This window comes from Glandiceps talaboti, chromosome 1 (genome assembly GCF_964340395.1).
Source record: "Glandiceps talaboti chromosome 1, keGlaTala1.1, whole genome shotgun sequence".
In the NCBI taxonomy this organism is placed as follows: Eukaryota; Metazoa; Hemichordata; class Enteropneusta; family Spengelidae; genus Glandiceps; species Glandiceps talaboti.
In genome coordinates this window covers 14,308,570-14,320,918 of record NC_135549.1, presented here as the reverse complement: position 1 = coordinate 14,320,918, position 12,349 = coordinate 14,308,570, and the positions used below count along the sequence as shown (strand labels likewise).

The 12,349-nt window shown below is 33.9% G+C and overlaps 1 protein-coding gene across 2 annotated transcripts in view; it reads right to left on the bottom strand.

Moving 5' to 3' along the window:
- Window positions 1–11,612, bottom strand: part of LOC144440244 (isoleucine--tRNA ligase, cytoplasmic-like) — a 38,484-nt gene extending 26,872 nt beyond the window's left edge. For both annotated transcript variants that reach the window (XM_078129571.1, XM_078129580.1), the window contains exons 1-15: window positions 11,590–11,612; window positions 9,458–9,596; window positions 8,384–8,540; window positions 7,807–7,926; window positions 7,205–7,339; window positions 5,789–5,873; window positions 5,216–5,432; window positions 4,839–4,899; window positions 4,419–4,514; window positions 3,530–3,649; window positions 3,113–3,303; window positions 2,420–2,620; window positions 1,793–1,885; window positions 859–963; window positions 366–536 (exon numbers count right to left, since the gene is read on the bottom strand). In XM_078129571.1, coding sequence (XP_077985697.1) covers window positions 366–536; window positions 859–963; window positions 1,793–1,885; window positions 2,420–2,620; window positions 3,113–3,303; window positions 3,530–3,649; window positions 4,419–4,514; window positions 4,839–4,899; window positions 5,216–5,432; window positions 5,789–5,873; window positions 7,205–7,339; window positions 7,807–7,926; window positions 8,384–8,540; window positions 9,458–9,576 — 1,871 coding nt within the window. In that variant the 5' untranslated portion in view covers window positions 9,577–9,596; window positions 11,590–11,612. The remainder of the gene's footprint in view (window positions 1–365; window positions 537–858; window positions 964–1,792; window positions 1,886–2,419; window positions 2,621–3,112; window positions 3,304–3,529; window positions 3,650–4,418; window positions 4,515–4,838; window positions 4,900–5,215; window positions 5,433–5,788; window positions 5,874–7,204; window positions 7,340–7,806; window positions 7,927–8,383; window positions 8,541–9,457; window positions 9,597–11,589) is intronic.
- Between the last annotated feature and the right edge of the window lie 737 nt (window positions 11,613–12,349).

The window sequence follows — 12,349 nt, the reverse complement described above, 5'->3', positions numbered from 1 at the left end:
GTATCATATTTCATCAATTGTACCACGTGACAATACTCCAGTGTCCAAAAAGTGAAGTAATTTGTGATCAACACTATTTAAGCACTAGAGTTCACTGTTGCATTTATACCCAACCCATAACACAAAGTAATGCATTTTTTGTATGTACCTCATTATTCACAGCATCCATATCAAGTGTAAAAGTATACTGTTTCATTGCTAACTGACCACATTAGAAAGGCCACATGCTAGGCTTGTATATAAACCAATCGAAAAAATATACCTTTACACTTGATATTAATGCTATAAACAAGTTGCAGCAAATAAAGTGCTTTACTTCAGTGTTACTCATTGTACATTGGTCACTGGATGTTTCCATAACTCACCTGAGTGCATCAGCACCATACTTCTTGACCACCTCTACTGGGTCAGGATAATTCTTTTTTCTTTTACTCATCTTCTGTCCATCAGAAGCTAGTACTAGTCCATTTACTATCAGATTCTTAAATGGTGGTTTACCAAATAAGGCAGTTGACAACACTAACAATGTATAGAACCTGTAAGACAGCACATTTTGTGACATGCATTAAAATAGTGGAAGTCAAAAAAAGTTACATTTTGTATTGTGACTTGCTTTTGCACACAAACCAAATGATACTTTATTCCTTTTAGTTATTTCCTCTTTTCTACAATTTATCAACACGGTTTCTAAAATCATATTCATATCCAATATCCAATCTACTATTTGTTACTGGATGAAAGTTGTACTTTTTATAACTAACTTAAGTAGTATATGTAGCAAGAATAGAGCACTTTGTCTACCTAACTCCCTAAATATTGTTCAGATTTAGTGTTCTTTCCAGGTGTTCCATCACTTACCATCCCCTAGTCTGGTCAATACCTTCAGCAATGAAGTCAGCAGGAAAAGTGTCTTCAAAGTCACGCTTGTTTTCAAATGGATAATGTTGCTGTGCATAGGGCATACTGAAATACAACACAACTACAAGTTAGTCTGTGTGATGAAGGTCCATAGCAGACGGATCAAAATGTCACACTTGTGAATTTACCGTTCCAACTCTGTTATTGTCCTACAAGTTAGTCATCATGGATAATCATTAAAGTCATAGAAATTATCAAATCATAGTCTTTTGTCATTTCAACAGTTGAACATTTACAGTAATACATGTGTAGATAGTGTATGTCAAAATACAGTACTTAGTTTAACACAGGGTGCAGCAAACATATAATTGATCAATCAATCGATCAATCAATTACATGCTCGCTGCACCCTGTGGTTTAAAAGCAACACTTTGTCAGCAAGAAAGTATTGGTAAACACAGTAATACGATACAAGTATGACAGTATCACATATTTGTTGTGCTTGTTTTGATGTTTGACACCTGATTTAGGTTGTATACTTTGGTCAACTCTTTAAAGTCATCAACTTTAAATTTCTACAAGAACAGTTGACCTTGTTTTTGTGAATTAACCCCAAACTTGCACTCTACAAACTGTGTGAACTGTTCTCAGTAAACAGGTTCATAAGGTTGGAACTTCAAATAATTAGAATGATGTCCTTTGATAAACAACCAAGTTACTTTTTTCATGCCTACGTTTAGGCAACGTGACCGCTGCCTTCCTTAGGTGGTCAACAGTATACCATCATCAGTTTGTGCTCACGAAGGCAACAGTCAAATTGCCAAAATGTAGACATAAAAAAAGTACTTGTATCAAAGAACATGACTCTAATTAATTGTGTGAACTTTTGTTGTAAATACACATACTTGTATTTCGTAAGATGACTAAGACCTACCTGCCACTTTCAAACCAACAATCAAATACTTCAGGAATTCTCTTCAATGGAGGTTGTCCTGGTCTCTTGGATGGGATGGTTACCATGTCAACACTACACAGTAAAGACAGAAAGGTGTATGTCAAAGAAAACACAACATCAAAATATTGATATGAATTGAAAGTGTGATGAGTTTACCCTAAAGAACATGTAATGTCAACAGCACAAGATATTGCACTTATCTGCTGTAGAAAACATGCTTCAGCACCTTCAAAATTACCTTAGAACTACACAATACTGCATGAGAGATAATGATACACTCTAGACATTGAGCATATTCTGAATTTACAGACTATAATCTCTTATTTGTGAAAGAATACAACTGGACATTAAACATACACCACCATATTGTACGAGTTGCATTTTGAAAACTCAATGCCAATAATAACTATACTCTGCATTCCTCACCAATCTTGTCCTGTGTACACTTCTGAAATACTGAAGTTTTAACTTGTCATCTCTATATTGATATTTGATCCAAAATCTGTCCACTGCAATACTCTGAGTCTAAGCCCTAATAATTCAGCCAGAAAACTTACTTTTCTTTGTGTTAAAGTCTTTGAGTTTAACCCCTGCCAGAAAACTTACTTTTCTCTGTGCAAGTCCTTGAGTCTAACTCCTGATAATTCTTCAAGTTCATCAATGGAACCAATACAGACCACCTCCTCTAAGTCTTCACTAATCCAGATTGGAATGGGTGTACCCCAATATCGATTACGTGACACTGCCCAATCATGGGCATCCCTCAACCAATTGGCAAATCTCTTTTCCTTCACAAAGTCAGGCACCCTAAACAACAAAGATGACGACATGTTTACATTGTATGTCTAAAATTATCTTTCAAAATGTGTGTCTAGGAATGAATATATCTTATAAAATTGAAACCATGCAATAGAATAAGCAAAGTCAAGAGTCTGCAATGGGCTTCAGTACAGAAACATAAAATGTCAGTCTAAACTTCAAACATTTTTATTCTGTATTTTTGTTGAGGTGTTAGACCTATGTAATAGAGGATGAAAAGTCTAATAACAAGTAGCCAGTATTTTTTATACATGTATTCTTTCACTGTCTGTTCTGGGAATTGACCCAACACTTCCGTGAACTCATTTTCTTGTAAATGTTCATGACAATTTAGAGTTTATGACATATTTAGTCTTCCGAAGTTTACAAAATACAAAATGTAGACATGTTGACTCCTTTTTTTATCACCAGTACTAGTACAAAATGTTACAATCTTCACTCACACATTTACACACAAGTTCATCAACAAGGTTTCCTTACCAGTATGTTTGTTGGTTACTATTGAGTAGTTTCTCCACTAATTCTTCTACCCTGATAAACCAGCTGGGAACACCTTTATATATCAATGGTGTTTCTGATCTCCAACAGAATGGATAACTATGTTTATAGGAACTGTGGTCTACAAGGCGGCCATCTTGCTTCAACCTTTTAATGATGTTCTTGTCTGCATCCTGCACCAGGAACAAATAATACCAGTATAAAAACAAACAGATTCACTTTAAAGACTTTTCTACATTTTGAAAATACCACTTTTTGAAATACATTTGTAACATGTTTTCATTACTGGTCCAAGTTTTAAATTTCGTATAGTACAATGCAATTGAAAATGTCATGCTTTTTAAACTATAACTAATGAAATGTTTACAAACATACTGCGACTTTCCAAACAAAACTCACCTTGACGTACTGTTTTGCAAAGTCTGTGACTTCTTCAGTAAAACATCCGCTGTCATCCACTGGACATATAATTTGTTCTTTCGTGATGACTTGGTTTTCAATACACACTCGGTAATCATCCTGTCAAATTCAATTCATATTCCAGTGTGAACATTGGCTTCTAACAGATTCAGGGTGAACAATTTTTTTTTAAAAGTAATTTTAATTATCTGTCAAGAATATTCATTTTTTCTTTTGCTATTTTGTCTAAAAATCAGGATGTTTACATGTATGCCTTGTCTAAGATTTTCAAATTTCCATTAACAGATTCTGTCATACTGTCCTTTCATCAAACTGTCAAATTTAATATGGAACATAGAAACTACAGTTAAAAAGTTTTAAAGTATGCTGTATAGATAACTTTGGCAAGAGTGTACATCAGTGGACTGATCGAACATTTGTGGCTAAGCTAGGGGGCTAAGGTTAGGAATAATGTTAGACTCCCTAGTGGACACCCAATATGTATCATCAATAAAAAACACACTAGTGTTCTAAACCTCCCATGATTTTTGTACATAAATATAACAATGGAAATGGACTTTTAACAAGTAATACCAATTCAAACTAAACTATTATTGCGACATGTTAATATGAACTCTCTGTTGGTTTTGATATATATATATATATATATATATAATCACATTAGGGTGGCATCTCTTTTATTTACGGACTTCCATAAATTTCCAGTGTAAAGAGGATGTCCAGTATTTACACTATCTTGATTACAGGGAGAATGTATCTACATAACCATATATCCTGGAGTAAACATCCACTCATGTAATCTACAACTTCTTTGTTTGTATCTATCTTCGTTTGCTGATAGCATGTTTTCTGTAGTAACAATACTTACAGCCCCAAAGAATGGTGCTTGATGTACGATACCGGTACCGGTATCATCTGTCACATAGTTATCCGTCATCACACGGAATGCTCCCTTTCCTTTGTACTGAAATGTAATTTACACGTACAATAAAAACATATCAACCTACAATCTGATTTACAAAATTTACTTTTTACAGAATACATCCAAACTAAAAACCTGAAGAAATTCTGACCCCTTTGCTGTTGTTTGTACAAATGGTCAACTCCAACATGTTCTTTATCAACAGTGAATAAGTTATTAACATATTTGATATGAAGTTTATTTCTGATGTATTGCACAAATTTCAAAAAATGTATGAATTTATCATTTGAATTAAAAATAAATACTGGTTACCCCACAACAAGAAACACTATAACACCATTTGAAAAGAATAAATAGAGAACTTACCTGAATGAAATATTCAAATAAGGGTTTATAACCTTTACCCTTTAGTGTTTCACCTTTGAACCTGAAATCAAAAGAACCGATCAGTGCCTGCATCTGATAGTCTCAATAATTTTATTTTGCTTCAGTCATAACTGCAGTGTCACTTTTGACAACTACAGCCATAGGATTGTAGTTATTCTATATCATCAAATTTATCACAATCAAACATTAGACAGAACTTGTAAACTAAATTAATACCACTGTATAATTTCTGTGAAACTCAATTTTTGAAATATATTCCCCCTTTCATCTCACTACATGTTTTACATCATGTGTGGTCTGACATTTGTTTGTATCCTTATAATCAGTCACCTGACACCTGTCGGATTTATCCCTACCTTTCAAGGATTTCATATTCCTCTTCCTTTTTGAAGAGAGCTGATAACCTTGCCTCCATCATGATGTACACTTTGCCATCATTTTTATGTCTAAGTTTGACATAGTCCATGGTTGGGTTGACACACAGTGCCATGTTGCTAGGCAACGTCCAGGGTGTGGTTGTCCAGGCGATCATGCAGACATCAGGGTCATCATCCAAAGGGAAATTGACAATGACTGTGAAGATAAAGACAGATATGAAATTTATAACTGAAATTATAATATATCAGTTATAATACCACTGATCATTATACCATGGTGTAAGAAGATTCATTCGTCTAGGACTAGTGAGCAAAGATCATCTGTTGCCATGACAATATCTGGACATACAAACAAAGCCTTCATCTTCAAGCTAGAACACAGTATGGAAAAAAAATTTGCAATAAAAAATTCATGAAAGTTTAATAGATGTAACATAATTTCAAAAATTTTGATATTCACCAAGTTCATGAGACACCTTTAGAAGGATTCTCAAATTTGGCAGACGACATGACATGACATGTTGCTATGGTTACTTGTTAGTTTGTTCTCACCTGCAGGGTCCACAGTATCTTTATAGTTCTGTCCAGATTCAAAGTTTGATAGTGGTGTATGGCAGCCTGTAGAATATGGCATCACCTCAACAAAAAAATCACAAAAGTATAAGTTTTATAAATTGTACAAATAAAATGTACAATAATGGGTGGATAACCTTATGATTCAAAACAGACATAGTGCTGATATTTGATGCTGTACAGTGCCATCATTATTATCAAGCACCACAGCTGCAGAACTACACACTTTACAAAGTATGATGTGTATTATTACAGAGGTAACTGTCCTTTTACAGAGGTAACTGTCCTTTCCCATTCAAAACAGTAAGTTAGAAGTTAGAATGTAAGAAACGTAAGACACATGTCACTGGTGGTGCTTCTTTCATTTCCATTTCAGTATGACCATATATGGTCATCTGTACATAATTGCCACAACAGAAGCCACCTTGTAAATGTTACAGTTGTATTTCAAGGCTTCTGATCAAAATGTCAGTTACATCAATCAAAGGGACTGAATTGTATCATTACAGAGGTAACTGTCCTTTCCCATTCAAAACAGTAAGTTAGAAGTTAGAATGTAAGAAACGTAAGACACATGTCACTGGTGGTGCTTCTTTCATTTCCATTTCAGTATGACCATATATGGTCATCTGTACGTCATTGCCACAACAGAAGCCACCTTGTAAATGTTACAGTTGTATTTCAAGGCTTCTGATCAAAATGTCAGTTACATCAATCAAAGGGACTGAATTGTACTCAAACAATAAAATGTAGGCAAAGTTTATAGACAAAGTCAGCCTTTGAATATATTCTTGCTAATTTGGAAAACCTTATATGCAAAGATACATATGGTTGTCAGGACTACAGTACTCCTTGTAAATGTTGCCAAGTACTGAAATACACAGCAAGCAAATAAAATTTTAATGTAAGAAAGTACTGCTAAACTATTCTCATGACCCTAGTAAGAATAGTAACAAGACATATTCCATGGATTTGACTATTTCACAACTTAAATCGTAACTATTGTGCGTACACTGATCAAAGTTGATGTCAAACCTTTCCTTGAACCATCATGAAAATATATCAATGGCCATCACTGTATCTTTCATTAGTGTTTTTTTTTATATTTTAAAATTCAAACAACTTTCTCACTGTCTCAAATTCTCATGAAAATTTGCTGTAATATATTAGAATCATAATACACATAAAAAATGATTTGACAACTAACTGTCATTTTACATTTGTCATTTTTTGTAATATGTCATATATTATCATACTTCCACTGATCCTTATTTTGGAACATGACACATAATATTCTTTAAGTACGGTATATTTGTTACTACTGTACATTCATTTTATTAAAATTATGAAGCACTAGAAAGTCAGACCCTTACTGACAGTGACAGTTCTCCTTACCTTGAATCCCCTGTATACCAAACCCTTGTCAAATAACTGTTTGAACACCCACCAAATAGTCTCCATAAACCAAGGATATAATGTTTTATAATCGTTGTCAAAATCGATCCATCTGCCAAGTCTTGTAACAACATACTGAAATCAAAGTACAGATTTTTATCAAATTTGATCAAATCTTGATTTTCCAAATTCTATAAAAGTAATAGCAGATCGAGAAGTAACACGCTCCAGTCCTGTAACAATATACTAAAAACTCTTCAGAATTCATTTTAGGACTATACAGTCATTCTAGGAATAGTTAGGAAGATTTTGTAACTATCTTTGTACAATATTCCACCTTCTAAGTTCAATCACAACATAGTGAAACAGTGTTTTAATAACGGGTTCCCCATAAAAGAATAATTAAAAGTATGGAAATCTGTTAAAAGTTTGACCACATTCTCCCACTCCTCCTGTTACCAGGCTTTCCAAACTTTAGCAAAAAACTGTGAAATGAAAGTCAGTACAAATTGACATTTCTTTGTATAAGTTCAACTTCAACCTAACTTGACTTGAACTACACTGTCGTTCTTCATAAACTATGTATATGTCAAGCTACTCACCTTCCATTCTGTGGAATATCTCATCACAATCTTCCTACACTCAGCATTGTATTTCTCAATTCCCATCTTAGCAACATCTTCCGGTCCTTTAATTCCAAGAGTTTTATCAATTTCATATTCCTGTAATGAATGGAATTTAGTACCATTGTCAGTTACTGATATTGACAGAACTCTAGTATTGCTGGAAAAACTACACAATCACAATGAAGTAACCTTTTACAATGTTAGGGTTTGCATTACAATATGATATATTGTATTCTCCCCAGGGAGTTCAGGAAGTATAAAGGGCTGTTGTGCCACTATAGATCTGTACCAGGGGTAATAATTGTAAAGCACTTTGAGCACAAAGTGGGAAAGCACTATATAAAAACCAACATTATTAGTATTAGTATTATTATATAATGATCTAGTTATATTATTTAACCAACTCTGTACATCTACTTTGAGAAGGCTATGCTCCTTCATAGCACATCCTCTGAAATAAAGTTCCTTTGAAAAAAAAAGTATAACAATAACAGCTGACAGGCCTGCTTGTATAATTTGCACACCAGTACTTCAAAAGCTAGCTTGCACTTACCACAGGCAATCCATGACAATCCCAGCCAAATCTCCTTTCCACATGGAAGCCACTTTGATGTGCATATCTAGTGACAATATCTTTTATAGTACCAGCTAAGATATGGCCATAATGAGGTAAACCAGTGGCAAATGGTGGTCCATCATAAAATGTATACCTGCATATATAGAGTGATGACTTATAATCAGATGCAGTTACTACCATTATGACATTACATAACTGATAAAACATAATTCCATATTTATAGCAATATTATATGCATGATTACAAATATTATGAGTATTTCACAATATTCTCCAGTCAACTAACATGACTATCAACAAGCAAAGGCTGGTAATATTTTCATTCCTGTGTATTCAGTATATATTTCAATCCCATTACATCATGTCAAATACTATGTTCAGTAATAAAATGTGTAAATTGTGTACTTATTCATAGGCTTTTGGATACAACAGAATCCATGATCGCATGATATTCAATGGTGTAGGGATTAATCAGAATATCACTGTTTGTTATGATACAAACTATAGATACACACTTACAAGCTATAATGATCTGCTACTAATATTTCATCGAGCACTGTTCTCTCCAGTGAGATACTTATACTTAGATATATATATCTAAGTTAGTGTGTGTGTGTGTGTGTGTGTGTGTGTGTGTGTGTGTGTGTGTGTGTGTGTACATATATATATTATATATATTAAATACTATTATGTTCAGTAATAAAATTTGAAAATTACATATGTGTGTGTATCGAAATATCTATGCAATGACAGACATATTTGTTTAATCAAACTGAATGACATGATTTCTGATGTAATAACAATGCAATTGATTTTCTTCTCATACTGATTTTGAGAAAGGTAAACTAAACAATCGCTGTACAATGGAATAATTACCACAGGTTAAATTCTATACAAAAATACTGAAAGTGAATGAAGGTACCCAGCAATTATTCCATTTGTAAAGTGTGATTACTAGAGGGAGATAGGGGGAGTGATATACATTCAGAATTACAAACACATCAGATAAAGTTTTGTTTGATTATGAATTAATTGTGATAAAGTGACTAACTTTGGTTTTCCCTTGGATTGTTTCAAACTTGTTCTGAAAGCATCCAACTTTTCCCACAAGTCAATGACTTTCTCCTCCTCCTTTGGGAAGTTAATATATTCCGGTACAGGCTGGACCATGATGACTGGTGGGAATCAGTCTGTTGAGATGAAACAAGATTTTAAGTTAGTACGCTACAATTATTAGTTGTCATGGTGATTAAAGTTACTATAATGATGGACTTTAGTCACTGTTTTTTTCAAACCGATATATCACATGACAACTATGAAAACCCCCATGAACAAAGGTATTGTTCTCTGACAACAATACAAGTTGGTATTTTATGTTTGTTTACATTTTTCTTAAGTTGTTTTCTATAGTAGTATAGTGTATATGGCTGTTCATTCATTTGTTTGTCTTAGTGCCAATGATGGAATCACATAAACTAATCTGGATATTGCACAAGAAAATTCCAGGATGATGTCATATATATGTAAATTATACATGATGCCATGATGAAACATGCATGTTTTCTTCTGTAACAAAAACACAGATGTAAACAGACACTTGTAAATATTACACTCAACACATTCAAATAACTCTTAACTGCCATTCATCCCGAGTCAATGTTATACTTTGATATAAAATTATGGAAACAAATACAATGCTGGCAAATTAATTTTTACAACTCACTGTGCGAAACACTGATCTGAAGAGAATAGTCCAGACACGCTATCTGGCCTGACAATGTCATTTACCAGAATATTTGAGCAAACATATCACCAAGCATAATAGCCAAATTTCTGGGTTAATAACCTACTCTTGTAAAATGTTCTACCTCTAATATCTAATTATCTGAAACCTTCTACTTCACTTTTTTTATTTGTCATGGTGTAGCCAGTTAACCCAAAGTAGAAAAGGTAAAAAATGAACTTTTACAACAGCCAGCCATAAATATTTGACAAGTGGCACACCAAAGTGGTGACTATATTCTAAGGTTGGTGGATTGAAATAGGCATTGTAACCAACCTTACGCTCAAAGGACAAAAACCTTCTTACGACAACAAGTTACAAGCAAATCAACTATGATGGACGTTCTTTCGCTTATGCTGCTCCAAAGCTTTGGAATTCACTGCCAACTGACATTAAACTTGCACCAACTATTGATTGTTTCAAAAGAGAACTGAAGACACATTTGTTTTGTAAAGCCTATGGTGTGGATTAACCATCCAGCGCCCCTGAACAGAACTTCGCCTGGATTTTGGCGCTCTACAAATTATTTTGATTGATTTTGATTGATTGATTGAACCATGGATGTAATACATAAGTGCTGAAACTGAAAATATGTTTTATTGTTCTAGTAAACATGATGAAACCTGCTCAAATTTTATGACATTTATCACAATGTTAAACAATACTGGGATAAACCATAGATGTATCAGTACTAATACTGTCAACGAATGAACAAAGAATTCTGTTGTTTATAACATGTTTCGCTTACTTAATACACTTTCAATTGGAAAGTACTGACCTGAAAATTTACTTCAGTTTTGACACAACAATAACACTCTCAATATTGTATGTGTACTTGTGAGCCTTGATACACTACAACTATAATTCTTATGTGACTAAACAGTCTTAAAAACAGTCAAACAATGAAATTAAACTATACAAGACAAAACACAGTGAAAGGTACTGTAAACAAATTATTAATTTCTGTAGTGTAAACCTAACCATATACAAACCAAATAAATAGGACTGGAGACAACAACAGTCAATTCACAGTACACGTTTCCGGTATGAAATCTGCTGCTGGTCGTTGAATTGAAAGATGTGGAAATCTAGTAGTCGATCTGTAGGCTTGATCACGGAGCTTTAAAATCGTGTAATGGTGAGAAATATAATTTTGACGACTTGTGCCTTGGTACGAGACAAACTTCAGACTGTGCTACACAGTGACATGTGAAATCGTGGCATGCCCAGGTCGATGCGAGTGTTGACATATGGATAACGTTGTGGATCTCACATAACTTGAATTCAAGAATCTTGGAGTCTGCAGCTTTCAACTGTTTACAACAGTTCCCGTAAAAATCTTTCACTCGTCAAGAATCGCACGCCTTTTAAACGTAAATATTCGGAATGATGAAACTTACCTGCAAGTCCACATGTGAAATCGCCGGCAAAATGGTCGAATGCGCATTGTCAATGCGCACATCTGGGTCAGACGACATTTTATTATAGCGCCCTCTACGCACAAAACTAGTATCAGTGAAATTTATTTGTAGGTTTCTATTGATTTATACACAGGGGACCCAGGAATCGTGTGACAAACAAAACAAAACAAAACAAACAAATAAATAAATAAATAAATAAATAAATAAACTATCAAATAAATGACAAATGAACAAGCAAATGAACGACAAGTATAGGGACAAATAAAATAATTAAATAAACCAGCAAATAAACAGATACTCGTGGGGGTATACTAGATATGTCTTTGTACCCATCACTAAGTACAGACAGACAGACAGACAGACAGACAGACAGACAGACAGACAGACAGACAGACAGACAGACACACACACACACACACACACAGACAGACAGGCAGACAGACAGGCAGACAGGTAGGTAGGTAGGTAGGTAGGTAGATAGGTAGGGAGATAGATAGATAGATAGATAGATAGATAGATAGATAGATAGATAGATAGATAGATAGATAGATAGATAGATAGATAGATAGATAGATAGATAGATAGATAGATAGATAGATAGATAGATAGATAGATAGATAGATTGATAGATAGATAGATAGATAGATAGATAGATAGATAGATAGATAGAGATAGATAGATAGATAGATAGATAGATAGATAGATAGATAGATAGATAGATAGATAGATAGATAGATAG